This window comes from Oncorhynchus clarkii, chromosome 26 (genome assembly GCF_045791955.1).
Source record: "Oncorhynchus clarkii lewisi isolate Uvic-CL-2024 chromosome 26, UVic_Ocla_1.0, whole genome shotgun sequence".
NCBI lineage: Eukaryota > Metazoa > Chordata > Actinopteri > Salmoniformes > Salmonidae > Oncorhynchus > Oncorhynchus clarkii.
This window is the reverse complement of record NC_092172.1, coordinates 1,291,387-1,312,695: the sequence shown is the minus strand read 5'-3', so window position 1 is coordinate 1,312,695 and position 21,309 is coordinate 1,291,387. Positions and strand designations below refer to the sequence as shown.

General features: G+C 43.5%; 1 protein-coding gene across 1 annotated transcript in view; it reads left to right on the top strand.

The window, feature by feature from the left end:
- The first annotated feature begins 13,811 nt into the window (after positions 1-13,811).
- The window catches only part of LOC139384843 (kinesin family member 6), a 185,134-nt gene continuing 177,636 nt past the window's right edge, over positions 13,812-21,309 (top strand). Inside the window, exons 1-2 of the mRNA XM_071129739.1 lie at positions 13,812-13,944; positions 19,095-19,204. Of these exons, the coding sequence (XP_070985840.1) occupies positions 13,846-13,944; positions 19,095-19,204 (209 nt within the window). The 5' untranslated portion in view covers positions 13,812-13,845. The remainder of the gene's footprint in view (positions 13,945-19,094; positions 19,205-21,309) is intronic.

The window sequence follows — 21,309 nt, the reverse complement described above, 5'->3', positions numbered from 1 at the left end:
ATTAAAAGCACCTTGATAATTACATGCGTCTGCTCAGTGGGTTCTTTTCATCAGAGCCAGAGCAGAGTGCCAGTCTCCATGTCGCATGACTTATTTATGAACAAAAGCACCAATCATATGAAAATTGAGACTGGGTCATGTTTGTACTGGGGAAAGTGTTGCCTAAAGTGTCAGTAATAACGAGTAGCGCACTTGCCAAGGGGAGGAATGCAGTCTGCAGTACAACTAGGCATGCAAAACTTTATGTGCATCCCAAAAAGCACCCTATTCCCTATATAGTGCACTACATTTGACCAAGACCCATAGAGCTTTGGTCAAAAGTAGTACACTACAAAGGGGATAGGGTGCCATTTGGGTTGCATGCTTATGGTGCTCCAACAAAGAAAAGGCTGACAGACTGTTTATCATTCATTGTTCTGGATGAGATATTTCATCCTAGTTTGAAATCTACTGATCGTTTCATTGACGGTTGATGTTGCCTGCCTGCCTCCTTTGGTTGAAACCACAGCTATGTCAATGCTTAGCTAAAGACAACATTGAGGCCAGAAAAGGATATAAAAAATGTTAGGGCTTCAAAACAAGCCTTGCGAAGCTGGAAAGAAGTTAACCGGTCGTGGGTGAGTTTCACAAAAACATAAAGATCAACTTTAGCACTAAGATTATCTTAAGTGAATGGTGCCGGAGGGAATGTTGGCGATTTTTCAGGCTCCTGAACAATAGATCTTAACATAATGTTTCCGCCATCGTTTCCTATGACCGAAAAGAGCTTCTGGACATCTGAACAGCTATCACTAACTTCAATTTGTAGGATTTCTACTTTAATGTGTAGGAAGCAGGGTAGCCGGGGCGGCAGGGTGTGTATGGCTGTGTGTTGGCAGGGTAGCCTAGTTGTTAGAGTGTTGAACTAGTAACCGAAAGGTTGCAAGTTCGAATCCCTGAGCTGACAAGGTAAAAATCTGTTGTTCTGCCCCTGAACAGGCAGTTAACCCACTGTTCCTAGGCCGTCATTGAAAATAAGAATTTGTTCTTAACTGACTTGCCTAGTTAAATAAAGGTAAAATAAAAAGCGAAAGACATATTGATTATCCTGGACCAGGTCCTAATCCCAGACACTCGTAGAAGCTGAAGACTGCGTGGGAACCCTGGTGAGACTACGGTGGCAAATTAATAACTCGCCTCTACCTTCTGTTCTATTGGCGAATGTGCAATCGCTAGAGAATAAACTGGATGAGCTCCGTTCGAGACTATCCTATCAACGGGACATTAAGAACTGTAATATATGTACTATGCTTCTCGGAGTCATGGCTGAACAAGGACATGGATAATATCAATCTAGTTCATTTTTCTATACATTGGCAGGACAGAACGGCAGAGTCTGGTAAGATCAGAGGTGGTGTGTGTGTCTTTATTAACAGCAGCTGGTGCGCAATCTTTAATATTCATAAAGAAGTCTCAAGGTTCTGCACGCCTGAGTTATAATACCTCATGATAAGCTGCAGACCATACCATTTACCATACTATACCAGACCATACTATTTATTTTTTGTGGCTGTCTATTTACCACCACAATCCAATGCTGGCACTAAGACCGCACTCAATGAGCTGTCTAGGGCCATAAGCAAACAAGAAAATGCTAATCCATAGGCTGCGCTCCTAGTGGTCAGTGATTTTAATGCATGAGAACAAATCCGTTTTACCTAATTTCTACCAGCATGTTACCTGTGCCACTAGAGCAAGAGGGGGGAAAAGTACGGCCCGCCGCGCACTTCAATCCGCCCCGCAAGACATTTACAAAAATCCCTTTTTCTCCCCAATGTCATGGTATCCAATTGGTAGTTATAGTCTTGTCCCATCGCTGCAACTCCGTACGGACTCGAGAGAGGCGAAGGTTGAGAGCCGTGCGTCCTCCAAAACATGACCCAGCTTCTTGACATAATGCCCTCTTAACCCGAAAGCCAACCGCACCAATGTGTCGGAAGAAACACCGTACACCTGGAGCTGTGTCAGCGTTCATGAGCCTAGCCCGCCACAGGAGTTGCTAGAGCTCGATGGGACAAGGAAATCTTGGCCTGCCAAACCCTCTCCTAACCTGGATGATGCTGGGCCAATTGTGCGCCACCTCATGAGTCTCCCAGTCACTGCCAGCTGTGACACAGCCTGGGATCTAACCCGGGTCTGTAGTGACGCCTCAAGCACTGCGATGCAGTGCCATAGACTGCTGAACCACTCGGGATGCCCCCTCAAATGGATTTTAACAAACAATTGGTCCCCCCAAAAATGCGGACCCTCCGTTGAATTTAAAAATTCCGATGTTGCCCTCGAGACAAAAAGTTTGCCCACTCCTGCACTAGAGGGATAAAAACTATAGTTCACCTTTACTCCACATACAGAGATGCATACAAAGCTCTCCCCCACCCTCCATTTGGCAAATCCAACCAAACCTCTATACTCCTGAATCCTGCTTACAATAAAAACTCAAACAGGAAGTACAAATTACGCACTCAAAACGGAAGTGGTCCGATGAAGTGGATGTTAAGCTACAGGACTGTTTCGCTGGCTCAGACTGGAATATATTCCGGGATTCATCCGATGGCTTTGAGGAGTTTACCACATCAGTCACCAGCTTCATTAATAAGTGCATCGACAATGTTGTCCCCACAGTGACCATATGTAAATATCCCGACCAGAGGCCATGGATACAAACAACATTCACACTGAGATAAAGGCTAGAGTTGCCACTTTCAAGGCAATGTATAAAAAAATCCTGCTTCGACCTCCGATGAACCATCAAACAGGAAAAGCGTCAATAGAGGACTAAGATCGAATAGTACTAGACCGGCTCTGATGCTCATCGGATGTGGCAGGGCTTGCAAACTATCATGGATTACAAAGGGAAACCCAGCTGAGAGCTGCCCAGTGACACAAGTCAACCAGATGAGCTAAATGCCTTCTATACTCAATTCGAGGCAAGCAACACTTAACCATGCGTGAGATCAACAGCTGTTCCAAGCGACTGTATGATCACACTCTCCATAGTCGATGTGAGTAAGACCTTTAAACAAGTTAACATTCACAAGGCCGCAGGGCCAGACGGATTACTAGGACACATACAAAGAGCATGCGCTGACATTTTCAACTTGTCTTTGACCCAGTCTGTAATACCTACATGTTTCAAACAAACCACCCTAGTCCATGTGTGTTTTAGGGCTCCCGAGTGGCGAAGCGGTCTAAGATTCTGCATCTCAGTGCTAGAGTTGTTAATACAGACCCTGGTTCGATCCTGGGCTGTATCACAACCGGCAGTGATTGGGAGTCCCGTAGGGTGGCGCACAATTGGCCCAGTGTCGTCCGGGAGGGTTTGGCCGAGGTATGCCGTCCAAAAATATGCCAAGTTAACCTATCTAGATGACTCCTGCCCCATTGCACTCACATCTTTAGCCATGAAATGCTTTGAAAGGCTGGTCATGGCTCACATCAAAACTATCATCCCAGAAACACTTGGCCCACTCCAATTTCGCATACCGCCCCAACAGATCCACAAATTACGCAATCTCTGTTGCGCTCCACACTGCCCTCTCCCATCTGGACCAAAGGAACACCTACATGAGAATGCTGATCATTGACTACAGCTCAGCGTTCAACACCATAGTGCCCTCCAAGCTCATCACTAAGCTAAGGACACTGGGATTGAACACCTCCCTATGCAACTAGATCCTGGACTTCCTGACAGGCCGCCCCCAGGTGGTGAGGGTAGGCAACAACACATCCGCTAAGATGACCCTCAACACGGGGGCCTCTCAGCAGTGTGTGCTCAGTCCCCTCACCCATGACTGTGTGGCCACACACAACTCCAACACCATCATTATGTTTGCTGGCAACACAATGGTGGTAGGCCTGATCACCAATTATGATGAGACAGCCTATAGGGAGGAGGTTCAGAGACCTGTGTTGCCAGGACAACAACCTTTCCCTCAACGTGCGCAAGACAAAGAAGCTTATCGTGGACTACAGGAAACAGAGGGCCGAACACCCCCCCATTCACATCGACGGGGCTGTAGTAGAGCAGGAAGTTCCACATCACTAAGGACCATTTCATGGTCCAATCACACCAACACAGGCGTGAAGAGGGCACGACAACGCTTTTTCCACCTCAGGAGGCTGAAAATATTTGGCATGGGACCTCAGATACTCAAAAGTTACACAGCTGCACCATTGAGTGCATCTTTACTGGCTGCATCACCTGCTTCTGCTGTTCAGGTGTCTGCTGTTCAGGAACAGCTTCTGCTGTAAGTCTGCTGAACAGTTAATCAAATGACTTCCCGGACTATTTACATTGACCCCCTTTATTATTAATTTCTTTATCATCATTGTTTTGCATTGAATCCCTTGCACTGGCTCTATGCACATTTTGTAGACTCTACCCACACACTCTCACATACTACACTGACACTCCCTCACACACATGCTCACACACGCTCACACACACATACAGTGCCTTGCGAAAGTATTCGGCCCCCTTGAACTTTGCGACCTTTTGCCACATTTCAGGCTTCAAACAAAAAGATATAAAACTGTATTTTTTTTGTGAAGAATCAACAACAAGTGGGACACAATCATGAAGTGGAACGACATTTATTGGATATTTCAAACTTTTTTAACAAATCAAAAACTGAAAAATTGGGCGTGCAAAATTATTCAGCCCCTTTACTTTCAGTGCAGCAAACTCTCTCCAGAAGTTCAGTGAGGATCTCTGAATGATCCAATGTTGACCTAAATGACTAATGATGATAAATACAATCCACCTGTGTGTAATCAAGTCTCCGTATAAATGCACCTGCACTGTGATAGTCTCAGAGGTCCGTTAAAAGCGCAGAGAGCATCATGAAGAACAAGGAACACACCAGGCAGGTCCGAGATACTGTTGTGAAGAAGTTTAAAGCCGGATTTGGATACAAAAAGATTTCCCAAGCTTTAAACATCCCAAGGAGCACTGTGCAAGCGATAATATTGAAATGGAAGGAGTATCAGACCACTGCAAATCTACCAAGACCTGGCCGTCCCCCTAAACTTTCAGCTCATACAAGGAGAAGACTGATCAGAGATGCAGCCAAGAGGCCCATGATCACTCTGGATGAACTGCAGAGATCTACAGCTGAGGTGGGAGACTCTGTCCATAGGACAACAATCAGTTGTATATTGCACAAATCTGGCCTTTATGGAAGAGTGGCAAGAAGAAAGCCATTTCTTAAAGATATCCATAAAAAGTGCCGTTTAAAGTTTGCCACAAGCCACCTGGGAGACACACCAAACATGTGGAAGAAGGTGCTCTGGTCAGATGAAACCAAAATTGAATTTTTGGGCAACAATGCAAAACGTTATGTTTGGCGTAAAAGCAACACAGCTGAACACACCATCCCCACTGTCAAACATGGTGGTGGCAGCATCATGGTTTGGGCCTGCTTTTCTTCAGCAGGGACAGGGAAGATGGTTAAAATTGATGGGAAGATGGATGGAGCCAAATACAGGACCATTCTGGAAGAAAACCTGATGGAGTCTGCAAAAGACCTGAGACTGGGACGGAGATTTGTCTTCCAACAAGACAATGATCCAAAACATAAAGCAAAATCTACAATGGAATGGTTCAAAAATAAACAAATCCAGGTGTCAGAATGGCCAAGTCAAAGTCCAGACCTGAATCCAATCGAGAATCTGTGGAAAGAACTGAAAACTGCTGTTCACAAATGCTCTCCATCCAACCTCACTGAGCTCGAGCTGTTTTGCAAGGAGGAATGGGAAAAAATTTCAGTCTCTCGATGTGCAAAACTGATAGAGACATACCCCAAGCGACTTACAGCTGTAATCGGAGCAAAAGGTGGCGCTACAAAGTATTAACTTAAGGGGGCTGAATAATTCTGCATGCCCAATTTTTCAGTTTTTGATTTGTTAAAAAAGTTTGAAATATCCAATAAATGTCGTTCCACTTCATGATTGTGTCCCACTTGTTGTTGATTCTTCACAAAAAAATACAGTTTTATATCTTTATGTTTGAAGCCTGAAATGTGGCAAAAGGTCGCAAAGTTCAAGGGGGCCGAATACTTTCGCAAGGCACTGTGCATGCATACTGACGCCACACACACACACACTTTCACACTTTACATAAACAGCTGCAATTATATACTGTATCCTGAATGCCAAGAATGTGCAAAGCTGTCATCAAGGCAAAGAGTAGCTACTTTGAAGAATCTCAAATATAAACTATATTTGAATTTGTTTAACACTTTTTTTGGTTACTACATGATTCCATATGTGTTATTTCATAGTGTTGATGTCTTCACTATTATTCAACAATGTAGAAAATAGTAAAAATATAGAAAAACCCTGGAATGAGTAGGTGTGTCCAAACTTTTGACTGGTGCTGTAGGTGTGTGGTTTTAAGGAAAGTCAAACAATGGATTAGGATCCATTATAAGATTTTAATACATACTAATACATCATGCAACTAGAGTAAAGAGATTACAAGCAACATGTGGCATGCTGTTCTTACAATGGATGCTATAGTATAACATGCAAACACTCGGATATTCACACAGCAGGAATACGTTTACAAAACATTAGGAACTGCTTTTTCCATGACATACTGACCAGGTGAATCCAGGTGAACGCTTTGATTCCTTATGAATGTCACTTTTTTAAAGCCTTGGGACAATTGAGACATGGATTGTGTATGTGTGCCATTCAGAGGGTGAATGGGAAAGACAAAATATTTAAGTACCTTTGAACGGGGTACGATAGTAGGTGCCAGACGCACCAGTTTGTGTCAAGATCTGCAACGCTGCTGTTTTTTTCACGCTCAACATTTTCCTGTGTGTATCAAGAATGGTCCACCACTCAAAGGACATCCAGCCAACTTAACACAACTATGGGGATAATTGGAGTCAACAGGGTCCAGCATCCCATTCGACAGTAGAGTTCCAAAGGCTGGGCCAAAGTTCCAAAGGCTGGGCCTAATATAGTGTGTAAGAGGTCATACAATAAGTTTTGTAGTGATTCCTATGTTATTGATGTAAAGATTATCTGTTGGTCCGTGGTGTGTAATGAGGACCAAACAGACAATGCACGTGACCCATTTATGAAACTGCTTATTCCAGTTGCAAATAAGCAAGCACCCATGAAGAAAATGAATTGTAAAAACTGTTAAATCCCTGTGGATTGATGAGAAATTGAAAAATGGTATGGTTGAGAGGGATGAGGCATAACCGATTGGCAAACTTATTGCAAATTGACAAATCATGTGACTAAACCCAAGAAAAATAATAAGAAACTACACTATGAAACCAAGATAAATGAAATAAAGAATGACAGCAAAAAGCCTTCGAGCACCTTAAATTAAATTCTGGGAAAAAGGCAAACTCAGCTCCATCATTCATTGAAACAGATGGCTCATTCATCACAAAACCAACTGGTATTGCCAACTACTTAAATGATTTTTTCATTGGAAGATTAGCAAATTTAGGCATAACATGCAAGCAATAAATGCTGACACTACACATCCAAGTATAACTGACCAAATTATATATTCTGTGAAGTTAGTGTGTGAAGTTTTTGTTGTCTATCAACAATGGCAAGCCACCGGGGTCTGACAACTTGGATGGAAAATGACTGAGGATAATAACGGACGATATTGCCATTCCTATTTGCCACATCTTCAATTTAAGCCTACTAGAATTTGTGTGCCCTCAGGCTTGGAGGGAAGCAAAAGTCATTCCACTACCTAAGAATGGTAAAGCCCCCTTTACTGGCTCAAATAGCCGATCAATCAGCCTGTTACCAACCCTTAGTAAACTTTTGGAATAAATTGTGTTTGACCAGATACAATGCTATTTTACAGTAAACAAATTCACAACAAACTTGCAGCATGCTTATAGAGAAGGACATTCAACAAGCACAGTATGACTGAGAATGAGAGAAATTTATGATATAAGGATTGTGAGGGCTGTTTTGTTAGACTTCAGTGTGGCATTTGACATTATCTATCATAGCTTGCTGCTGGCAAAACTAAATAGTTATGGCTATATTGTGGATAAAGAGTTACCTGTCTAACAAAACACAGAGGGTGTTCTTTAATGGAAGCCTCTCCAACATAATCCAGGGAGAATCAGGAATTCCCCAAGGCAGCTGTCTGAGCCCATTACTTTTTTCAATCTTTACTAATGAATTGCCACTGGCTTTGAGGAATGCCAGAGTATCTACGTATGCGGATGACTCAGCACTATACTACAGCAACGGAAATGACTGCAACACTGCAACAAAGAGTTGCAGTTAGTTTCAGAGTGGGTGGCAAGGAATAAGTTAGTCCTAAATATTTCTAAAACTGAAGACTAACCGTCAACTAAATCTTCTAATAAATAATGTGGAAATTGAGCAAGTTGAAGAGGCTAAACAGCTTGTAGTTACCCTGGATTGTTGATACAACAGTAGCTAAGATGGGGAGAAGTACAGTATATCACAAAAGTGAGTACACCCCTCACATTTTTGTAAATATTTGAGTATATCTTTTCATGTGACAACACTGAAGAAATGACACTTTGCTACAATGTAAAGTAGTGAGTGTACAGCTTGTATAACAGTGTAAATTTGCTGTGCCCTCAAAATAACTCAACACACAGCCATTAATGTCTAAACCGCTGGCAACAAAAGTGAGTACACCCCTAAGTGAAAATGTCCAAATTGGGCCCAATTAGCCATTTTCCCTCCCTGGTGTCATGTGACTCGTTAGTGTTACAAGGTCTCAGGTGTGAATGGGGAGCAGGTGTGTTAAATTTGGTGTCATCGCTCTCACACTACCTCATACTGACTGGTCACTGGAAGTTCAACATGGCACCTCATGGCAAAGAACTCTCTGAGGATCTGAAAAAAAGAATTGTTGCTCTACATAAAGATGGCTTGGGCTATAAGAAGATTGCCAAGACCCTGAAACTGAGCTGCAATACGGTGGGCAAGACCATACAGCGGTTTAACTGGACAGGTTCCACTCAGAACAGGCCTCGCCATGGTCGACCAAAGAAGTTGAGTGCACGTGCTCAGCGTCATATCCAGAGGTTGTCTTTGGGAAATAGACGTATGAGTGCTGCCAGCATTGCTGCAGAGGTTGAAAGGGTCGGGGGTCAGCCTGTCAGTGCTCAGACCATACGCCATACACTGCATCAAATTGGTCTGCATGGCTGTCGTCCCAGAAGGAAGCCTCTTCTAAAGACGATGCACAAGAAAGCCCGCAAACAGTTTGCTGAAGACAAGCAGACAAAGGTCATGGATTACTGGAACCATGTCTTGTGGTCTGATGAGACCAAGATAAACTTATTTGGTTCAGATGGTGTCAAGCGTGTGTGGCGGAAACCAGGTGAGGAGTACAAAGACAAGTGTGTCTTGCCTACAGTCAAGCTTGGTGGTGGGAGTGTCATGGTCTGGGGCTGCATGAGTGCTGACGGCACTGGGGAGCTACAGTTCATTGAGGGAACCATGAATGCCAACATGTACTGTGACATACTGAAGCAGAGCATGATCCCCTCCCTTCGGAGACTGGGCCGCAGGGCAGTATTCCAACATGATAACGACCCCAAACACACCTCCAAGACGACCACTGCCTTGCTAAAGAAGCTGGGGGTAAAGGTGATGGACTGGCCAAGCATGTCTCCAGACCTAAACCCTATGGAGCACCTGTGGGGCATCCTCAAACGAAAGGTGGAGGAGTGCAAGGTCTCTAACATCCACCAGCTCCGTGATGTCTACATGGAGGAGTGGAAGAGGACTCCAGTGGCAACCTGTGAAGCTCTGGTGAACTCCATGCCCAAGAGGGTTAAGGCAGTGCTGGAAAATGATGGTGGCCACACAAAATATTGACACTTTGGGCCCAATTTGGACATTTTCACGTAGGGGTGTACTCACTTTTGTTGCCAGCGAATTAGACATGAATGGCTGTGTGTTGAGTTATTTTGAGGGGACGGCAAATTTACACTGTTATACAAGCTGTATACTCACTACTTTACATAGTAGCAAAGTGTCATTTCTTCAGTGTTGTCACATGAAAAGATATACTCTAATATTTACAAAAATGTGAGGGGTGTACTCACTTTTGTGATATACTGTATGTCTATGATAAGGCGCTGCTCTACCTTCTTGATAGCACTGTCAACAAGGCAGGTCCTACAGGCCCTAGTTTTGTCGCACCTGGACTACTGTTCAATCGTGTCGTCAGGTACCACAAAAAAGGACTCAGGAAAATTACCATTGGTTCAGAACAGGGCAGCATGGCTGGCCCTGGGATGTACAGAGAGCTAATATTAATAATATGCATGTCAATCTCTCCTGGCGCAAAGTGGAGGAGAGATTAACTTCATCACCGCTTGAATTTCGGAGAGTTATTGACATGTTGAATGCAGCCAGCTGTCTGTTTGATCTACTGGCGCACAGCTCGGACACCCATGCATACCCCACAAGACATGCCACAAGAGGTCTCTTCACAGTCCCAAGTCCAGAACAGAGTATGGAAGGCGCACAGTACTAAATAGAGCCATGACTACATTGAACTCTATTCCATATGAGGTAACTCATGCAAGCAGTAAAACTAGATTCAAAAAACAGATTCAAAAACACTTTACAGAACAGCGGGGACCGTGAAGCCACACAAACATAGGCACACACACACACACATGATAGCATACGCACTATACACACACGTACACATGGATTTTGTACTGTATATACAGTATGTGGTAGTGGTGGAGTAGGGGCCTGAGGGCACACAGTTTTAATGTATTGTACTGTTTTTAGAATTGTATAAACAGCCTTAATTTTGCTGGACCCCAGGAAGAGTAGCTGCTGCCTTGGCAGCTAATGGGGATCCATAATAAATACAAATACAAATACCTGGAATGCATTTCAATAACAGGTGTGCCTTGTCAAAAGTTAGCTCGGTGGAGAGCTGGCACAGGAAGCCCTGGGCTATGAAGGCGCACTGGAGGCATAGTGCGTCGAGCCGGCGCAGGATATACTGGGCCGTGGAGGCGCACTGGAGGTCTGGAGCATAGAGCTGACACAACAAGTCTTGGATGAATACCCCTTGTAGCACGGAAAGTGCGGGGAGCCGGCACAGGCCGCACTGGGTTGTGCTGGCGAACTGGGGATACCGTGAGTAGAGCTGGCGCAGGATATCCTGGACAGAGGAGACGCACTGGAGACCAGGACCGCTGAGTCGGCACAATCAGTCCTGGCTGGATTCCCACTCTAGCACGGCAAATGCGAGGAGCTGGCACAGAGTGCACCGGGCTGTGAATGCGCACTGGAGACACAGTGCCTCCCCACGGTAAGCACTGGGAGTTGACTCAGGACTAAACCCTGACTCCGCCAATCTCCCCGTGTGCCCCCTCCAATTAATTTTTTTGGAGCTGCCTCTCGGGCTTCCGTCGATGACTTAACACCTCGTATCGTCGCCGTTCCTCTTTTGCTGCCTCCAACTTCTCCCTTGGACGGCGATACTCTCCGGCCTGCATCCAGGGTCTTTCTCCATCCAGGATTTCCTTCCATGTCCACTCCTCCTGGCCACGCTGCTTAGTCCGTTTTTGGTGGGATCTTCTATAACGGCTCTCGTTGGTAGAATGAAGAGTGGACCAAGGCGCAGCGTGATAGGCGTACATCGTCTTTTTATTGATGACACCAAAACTTAATAACAAAGACAAAAAAATGAAAGCGCACAGGTCTGTAAGGCTAAGAAACTAAACAGAAAACAAGATCCCACAACCTAATGGTGGAAAAAAGGGCTGCCTGAGTATGATCCCCAATCAGAGACAACGATGGACAGCTGGCTCTGATTGGGAACCACACTCGGACAAAAACAAAGAAACAGAAGACATAGAATTTCCCACCCGAGTCACACCCTGACCTAACCAAACATAGAGAATAATAAGGATCTCTAAAGTCAGGGCGGGACATTCACAGAGTTCAAGTAACAGACATCTCAACATCAACTGTTCAGAGGAGACTGTGAAGCAAGCCTTCATGGTCCAATTGCTGCAACGAAACCACTACTAAAGGACACCAATAAGAAGAGACTTGCTTGGGCCAAGAAACATGAGTAATGGACATTAGACTGGTGGAAATCTGTCTTTTGGTCTGATGAATCCACATTTGAGATTTTAGATTCCAACCGCCTTGCCTTTGTGAGATGCAGAGTAGGTGAATTCTGATCTCTGCGTGTGTGGTTCCCAACGTGAAGCATAGAGGAGGAGGTGTGATGGTGTGGGGGTGCTTTTCTGGTGACACTGTCTGTGATTTATTTAGAATTCAAGGCACACTTAACCAACATGGCTACCACAGCGTTCTGCAGCGATACACCACCCCATCTGGTTGCTCTTATTGGGACTATAATTTGTTTTTCAACAGGATAATGACCCAACACACCTCCAGGCTATGCAAGAGATATTTGACCAAGGACAGTGATGGAGTGCTGCATCAGATGACCTGGCCTCCACAGTCACCCAACCTCAACCCAATTGAGATGGTTTGGGAGGACCGCAGAGTGAAGGAAAAACAGCCAACAAGTGCTCAGCATACGTGGGAACTCCTTCAAGACGGTTGGAAAAACATTCCAGGTGAAGTTGGTTGAGAGAATTCCAAGAGTGTGCACAGCTGTAATCAAGGCAAAGAATCTCAAATATATTTTGATTTGTTTAACACTTTTGTGGTTACTACATGATTCCATATGTGTTATTTTATAAAAACCCACATTACTAGACATCTTTACTAACCCATAGAAGTAGAAGTTGCCATACCCAATCACAAGGATGGCTAACTGGAAATTATGTATGTTGCTACAGTTCTCTACAAATGTATGTATTGGTGCATTTCGGGCAGTTCAGAGTGTTGATTGAGGACCTCTGCTGAGGAATGTGCTTGTTTTTTTATTTGTTGTATTCTCTTTTAATTATTATAAAAGTTAGGATTGATGAGATACCCTGTAAGAGCTTTTGTGCACAAGCCCCTTCAGTGTCATAAATGTAAAATATTTGGTCATGTGTCAAGTGTGTGCAGAAGGGAAGAGTATTTTATGGCAGATTAAGTGAAATGCTGCAATTGTGGAGGTGAACATGTGCCTGAATTCCTGGAGTGCCATGTTAGGGTGAAAGAGACAAAGGTGGCAAGGGGTGGGGTGTCCAGCATGTCTCCTATCTGGAGGTGTGAGAAGATTGGAAGGAACGAGTGGCGGGGAAGTAATGGTAGGATAGCCACCACGACTAGTGAAGGTTTCTCATCAACCAGGGGAAAGTGAAACGCTACATGTTAAAAAGGTGGACTCTGTATTATTTATTGCAATGGTCATAAACTGTACAGTACAAGCGGAGAAGTATAAGAAAATTGTAATTATTGTGAACGCAGCTGAACATTTTTGGCGTCTTCGTGATTTCAGTCGAATGTTCTGCCATTGCAGGAGCCTGAGGCTGTATAGGGATCTATTTTGGAATGGACTGTAATTGAATATGTGGGATGTTTTTTGTTAGTTGATTTGTCTAATTTCGTATGATGTCGTTTTCCCCAATACAATGGTTTTTATTTTCACATTTAATACCCCGTCCAGCTGGAGGCGGTAATGCACCATTAACGTTTGATACCATCCGCCGTTAAACCCGATTGAAGAAGATACAGATGACCAATCACATTCCCTGTGTATTGCCCCTCGACATCACGTGACTCCTCACCTGGCAACTACTGCTACAACAAATCCAAAAGGCTTGACTAGAGTGGAGCAGTCATCATAAAAGTTTGTTTACGTTATCCAAATATGAATGCGTTTGCATGAAAACATATGATTCCCAGATCCCAGTTGAAGAGAAAATGGTAAAACAGAGCATCCAGATCTTTGCCCGTGTAAAACCCACAAAGAAACCGGCCTCGGTAAGTGCATCTTATTTTGTGCAAGGTTCATTTGGGTCACAGCATAGGCTAATTTGTGAAGTAACGCGTTACATCGTGGAGTTGAGTTTAACAGTAATTGACTATGCATAGGTCAGCTTGCTTTATCCCTCTGCGGTATCCACATGGTTACTTAGCCAAGCCAGCTACTTAGCTAGCAAACAGGTTTACCAGTCAGTCAGAATTGCCTGTTTCTTCTCAACTTCGACTAACATGGATAAAGGCAGGCTAACGTTATAGTTAGTTAGCTAATTAATTTGCTAGCTATCATACAGTAGGCGTATGTTAATAATGATATATTTAATATAAGTAGACATGCACTCATAATTGACTGTAGCGCACATAAAACACAATCATCGTGGGATGAACAAGTGACGAATTTCCGGCCAAGGGTGGTCCATTTAAAAATCATTCCTCGCCCCTTGCCCTGTATGCATTTTTTAATATTAACAACAAATCAAGACAGGAAGTACATGTGGGAACAGGAGTGTGTATACTCGCCAGACATCATGAAACGTCATCAGAAGTGTTCACTTAATTTGAGGGCTGAGGGGATAGGGTGTTGGGATGGGCATTCTGGCTCTTTTCAGTGAACCGGTTCGTTTAACTCAGCTCACCAAAACTCGGCTCTTTTGGCTCCCAAACGGCTCTTTAAAAAAATTGGTTTTGTATTTTTTCAAGTCAAACAGTTTGCGATAGTTTGACTATGATTGGTGTTAAAACAATTCTCATTAAAATATTAAATGAAATTATACTCTACCTTAACCACAATATATTTAAAAATGCATTGGTTTGTTATGAAAAAGAATGCTATTAAACCTTTGCATTTAAAGTATAACTTTTTAATGTATATCAAATCAAATCAAATTTATTTATATAGCCCTTCGTACATCAGCTGATATCTCAAAGTGCTGTACAGAAACCCAGCCTAAAACCCCAAACAGCAAGCAATGCAGGTGTAGAAGCACGGTGGCTAGGAAAAACTCCCTAGAAAGGCCAAAACCTAGGAAGAAACCTAGAGAGGAACCAGGCTATGTGGGGTGGCCAGTCCTCTTCTGGCTGTGCCGGGTGGAGATTATAACAGAACATGGCCAAGATGTTCAAATGTTCATAAATGACCAGCATGGTTGAATAATAATAAGGCAGAACAGAACAGTTGAAACTGGAGCAGCAGCACGGTCAGGTGGACTGGGGACAGCAAGGATATAAACAAAATGCATATAAATCCAAACATTCAAAGCGATTACAATCTGAACAGTATAATAGAATATTGCACCATATCAAAGAAAAATAAATAACAATGTGCATAACTGCAGCATCCCACTGAAAACATTAAACTGGCCCCTCTTTTCTCTCTCTTCTTTATTGCCATGTAATAACCAGCAGCACACAGTAATGCTGACCATATTTTGCTTTTATGAGAGATTTGCATTCAGAAATACAAGCTGCCTCACTTTCGAGGGGCTGTTGCAGTTTCTTCTCTCAGTAATTGTTTGTCCTCTCAGAGGTAACGGATGTGGACACTATGCAGTCTCCCTTTCATGACTTTGGTAAGCCGTGAGTAGACAGAGGCCTTGTTCTTCCACCAGCTCAGATGATCTGCAGATCTTTGGAGGAGGGGCTCCTCCAAATAGGATCAGACCTCCATTATGGCATCTGCTGAGGGATTCCTTCGTGCTGCGTCCCCAGTTGCTCTCTCGTCAAACAGCATCCAAACAGCAGACGTTTGTGGCACTACTGCTGGTGCTTCTGCTCCATCTGCTCCCTCTTCTTCCTGTTGCCCTAGTGCCTGAGCCAGCTGACTGCTGGGGCTGTCCCTCCCTGCTGCTGAGGTTATTCTTTGAAGAGCCTCATCAATCGCTCTGGTATCACTGAAGGCTAACTTCTTAAACCTGTGGTGAAGTGCAGCGGTTTCTGATAGCATGTGGTTATATTCCATTCTGTGGAACTTTCTGTCCAATGATGAACATAGGGTGTCCATCAACTCTGTCACATGTCCTGTGGTTACATTTACTTATCTCTGGTGGCTGGCTGTGATTCGCTGCAGACCCTTACACAGGAGTATCATTTTTGAGGCTGTCACATAGCTGAAAAGAGAGAACAGTAACTTATTAGTTCAGGTTCATGTTTTGTCTACTGAAACTACATTCTCATCTACTGCTCATATACATATATAATACTGGATTAAATAATGATGTAGTAATAACTGCTTACTACTCTCCACTGATCTCCACAGTGACCTGCTCAAATGGTTCCAGGACTCTGCACACCTCCTCCACCACCTCCCATTCCTCTTGGGTCAGAGCATCAACAGGTGCATTGACAATGGCCAGGGTAGATATGATGGAATCCTTTGACTCAAGAAACAGCTTCAACATATAAAATGTTGAATTCCACCTCATAGTGCAGTCTTGTTTAGTCCTCAGCTCAGGCATCCCCATCTGGCGTTGTGTAGACTTTTTAGTTTTTCAGCACCTACTGTGCTCCTGTGGAAGTATTCCACAGCTGCATTCACTTTGTCCACAGTGGGCTTCATCACCTTCAGAGCATCTCTTACAATCAGGTTGATTGTGTGGGCAAGACATGGATGATGGGTCCATTTGAACATTTTCATGGCTTTGGTTATGTTACCTGCATTGTTGCTAACACAACAGACCACTTTTCAACCTTCTTGCCATTCTCTGGCCACTCTCAACAGTTCCTCTGCCAAGTTCTCTGAGGTGTGTCTGTCGCTGAACTCAAAGCAGTCCAGAAGACACCTAGACATCGAAAAATCTTCAATGAAGTAACATGTAACTGACATGTAAGAAGAAGTTACCCTTGATGTCCAGCAGTCAGTGGTTAGGCAAACTGCAGTAGCTTTTTGGACTCTTTCCCACACTGAAGCCTGTGTGCTCTCGCACAGTTGTGGAATAAGTGAAAATCCCAGGAAAGGGTTTTCCTGCTTGGAATTGTGTACATTGGATTTAGACTATTGCTTTAATTAGTAAAACTTCTGTACTCCACGATTGAAATTGGATGTAACTCGGTGGCAATCATTTTAGCCAATGCAATATCAATTTGGACTTGTTTTACTACAGACATGGACTTTGGCATAAACTGGTCTATCGAAGACTGCGTTGCTGTGGGTCGTGGAGTATCCACTCAGTCAAGTAGGCCTACATCTCCACGTGTGGAGGTGTTGGCTCCACCACTATCAATAGCAGGCCGCTAGTTTCTCGAAGCTCAGCTACTGCTAGCTTCACAGTTGTGTGCACAGTTCGCATATGCCGGTGTAGGTTGTGCGTAGATCCGGCTTTCTATGAGATTTTGTTTTGGAAAATTCTACACTGTGCCCTAACATTGTCTACTTATTAAAATGCATTCAAATGCTACTATGCTTCCGACTCATTTTCCAGCTGTTGATTTCACAGCTGTCCTTCCTCTCTCTCCTCGGCTGCTAAGTGTGTGACTGTGAGTTGGCTCTGCCCTCCCTCACGCATCTTTGGTTCATTGGTTGACACATTGTGTCTGATTGACAGGAACAGAATGAATGTGTGCGCTTGAGCATTTAGGCCTATATTATTTTTATTATTATTATATTATTATTATATTATTATTATATTATTATATTATTATTATATTATTATATTATATTATTATTATATTATTATATTATTTATTATTATATATTATTTATTTTCCTGTTCTTTGAAAGATTTAATTTGATTCATTTCAATGTTTTGATATCTTATTTTTTTATGAATAGATTCAGCTCTTCTGATATGCGAGCCGGCTCCCAACGTTCACCTACCAGAGCCGGTTCTTAGAGCCGACTCGTTCGCGAATGGCCCATCACTAATAGGGTGTGTCTGTTAAGTGTTTTGACTGCAACCCTAGAGCTCGATAGTGGTAGGCCTAGCCACATGGCTACCTGGAATGCTTGTTGTTGTCAATCATTTGTGATTAGCTACATTTCTCCCACTATTATTTAATGTCCAACCCTCCTGGCCTTATTTCATTATGATTCCTTGGCTGCCTTTCAAACTCATAAAATACACACCCTCGTCCACTTACCCTTGCCTTGGGGGGACCGGGGGACCCCCCGGCCATATTTTACGTTGGTTCAAAAGATTAGCCAAGCAAGGGAAGTTTGCAACGTAAGCCCCTTAGCCCTCGTTTTTTATGGAGTTTGCCAGTGTACAGTTCTGTTCACTTCGGGGCCTGAAACGCCCCATAATTCAATTCACGATGATTGTACATCCGCTAAGTAAAGTCCGCCCAAACTTAAAACATCAATATGGAGTCAACATACAAGTGTAAGTAGAAACAAATTTAAATAAGTTAGAAATTGTGCTACTAATGCACAAACACGTCTCGTAAATGTCATGATTTTTTTGTTTCGCTAGCTTTGGGATTTGTAGAAATATTTTTTTTTCCTTCTTCAGAAGTAGCTAGGTAGACTAATGTTAGTTAGCCAATTCATTTGCTAGCTATCAGACATTATGCGTATATTAATAATGATATAGTTAATATATGCAGACATGCAATCATAATTGACTGTAGCGCATATAAAGCATCCACAAGCTACCGGTGGCTGAAAATACTATTGTCACGAACAAGTGACGAATTTCCGGGCAAGGGTGGCCCATTTAAAATGGATACCTTCCTCACTCGGCCTTTGCCCTGCAAGTGTAATCACATCAGATGTCATGATAGGTCACCAGAAGTGTCCACTTAGTTTGAGGGGAGAGGGTGTGTCTGTTAAGTGTTTGGAATGCAGTCCTTGTCTCATACAACAATTCTGCCCGCTTTTTAGCTATGACCACACTGTCCTGTCCTATAGTATAGTACGGTATGGGTGTAGCCTAAAAGGTAGGCATTCAGCTCAGGGTTAGGCTAATCTCTCTAAAAGTCTAGAGACTGTAGACCTAGGCCTGTAGCGAGTACCATTTAGCCTATTATTGCATCATTTGAGTCTACACTGCATGTGGGGCCAAGCACTGTGTGACCACAATGCATTTCTATTCTCTGAAATAGCCCTATGTCTATTGTTAACAAGTTAGCCTTGCAACAGCTGTTTAGGCCTAGCTACAATACGTAATGATGTCTGACAACGCAAGAATAACAAGCTAACACTGTTCTTCCTTCAGGTATACTGTGTGGACAATGGGGAGCCGGCGGGTTCCATACTGGAGTTCCTGGTACCCAAGGACCTGGCTGACGGCTTCATAAACAACAAGAAGGAGACCTACAAGTTCAGGTGAGCATCGGGCAAACACACATCACATGCATCATGGATCATGGTATTTCTATTGTCATTAGGCTTAGAACCTAAAGGCTCAGGTGTAGGGGCTTAGGTTATGACTTTCAACACGTTTTCTACTACAGCGACATGCTCTTAAGTTGAATGAAAATGCATTTTAGCCGACACTGGTATATGGTTGTCACTGTATGGTCATGCTGGGAAGGATTTAACCACTAGCTCTAACCCTACCCCTGCGTTTAAGCCTCACTCTAAATAGTTGCTCATCAATTCCTTCTGGTTGTTAGCGGGATATCCACAGAACTACATAAGGGCAGAGTGTCTGTGCAAAAGCATTTGCCCGGCTACCAAGACTCCTTGGTCTGGCCAAACGCTACGCCACGAACACGGATGTTAGTTTCTTCTTCGCAATGAGTCTGGATCTGAGTACCTCAAACGACCCTTCACCGAATGCAAAAATATATATATATAGTCCGTCAGATTGGTCCAGAAAACAATGGTTTGGCTTTGATCATTGGCTTTGATACTCTGATTGGGTCGTCTTTAACCAATTGCAAATTACTTTGTTTTGTAAAATGCCCCTCGTCACCACAAACAACTTCAATGATGACAGTCTCAGACTAAAGTATGTAGTGAACGACAGAGCAGTGGAATAATTTAGTGTGTGTAACAGGCAACAAAAGCATAGGCATACTTCTCTTTTCACATAGGCCTACCTAATGGCAAAGATACAATGTCTGATTCACTGTGGCGGTGAAGGCTGCTGTCCTTATAATACAGAGCAGAGCCCTTCATGCCACGCTTCCAAGCCCTCAATTCACAGTTCTGTAGTCAGCCGTGGCTATTGAGAGGCCTCTTAACCACAACAGCCTTTTAATAGATTGCGGAAGTTCCCTTGCGCCTGTTGGAATAAAATCCCTCATTGAAGAGCATTAGGGGCGGACTGCTCCCGATAGATCTTTCCCGTCTTCCCAGGGACATTATTTGGGGTGTGGCTGGCTTTGAAGATGACTTAGCCTAACTATGCCCACAGTTTAGAAAATCATTTAAAGGGGTAAATGAGATTGCTACAATGATTTTGGGACTTTTATATAAGTAATATGTTTATTCTTGAATAATATAACTTAGAAATACACTGTATAAAGAAAAGTATGTGGACACCCCTTCAAATTAGTGGATTCGGCTATTTCAGCCAGACCTGTTGCTGACAGGTGTATACAATTTTGCACACAGCCATGCAATCTCCATAGACAAACATTGGCAGTAGAATGGCCTTAAAGTGACTTTCAATGTGGCACAGTCGTAGGATGCCACCTTTCCAACAAGTCAGTTGGTAAAATTTCGGACCTGCTAGAGCTGCCCTGGTAAACTGTACGTGCTGTTTTTGTGAAGTGGAAACATCTAGGAACAACAACAGCTCAGTTGTGAAGTGGTAGCCCCACACAAGGTCACAGAACGCTACTTGCACACTCATCTTCTGCACATCTATCACCCCAGTGTTTAATTTGCCATACTGTAAAAATGTTGCCACTATTACCTATTTATTGCCTCACCCCCCTTATCTTACCTCATTTGCACACACTGTATATAGACTTTTATATTGTATTTATTGACTAAGTTTGTTTATTCCATGTGTAACTCTGTGTTGTTGTATGTGTCGAACTGCTTTGCTTGATCTTGGCCAGGTCGCAGTTGTAAATGAGAACTTGTTCTCAACTAGCCTACCTGGTTAAATAAAGGTGAAATAAAATAAAAATAAAATGGAACCGCCGAGTGTTGAAGCACGTATTGTGTAAAAATGGTTGTCCTTGGTTGTAACACTCACTACCGAGTTCTAAACTTCCTCTGGAAGCAACATGAGCACAATAACTGTTCGTCGGGAGCTTCATGAAATGGGTTTCCAAGTCCGAGGAGACCCTCACAAGCCTAAGATCACCATGCTCAATGCCAAGCGTTGGCTGGAGTGATGTAAAGCTTGCCGCCATTGGACTCTGGAGCAGTGGAAATGCGTTCTCTGGAGTGATGAATCACACTTCACAGTCTTACAGAGGATTCTGGGTATGGCAGATGCCAGCAAAACGCTACCTGCCCGAATGCATAGT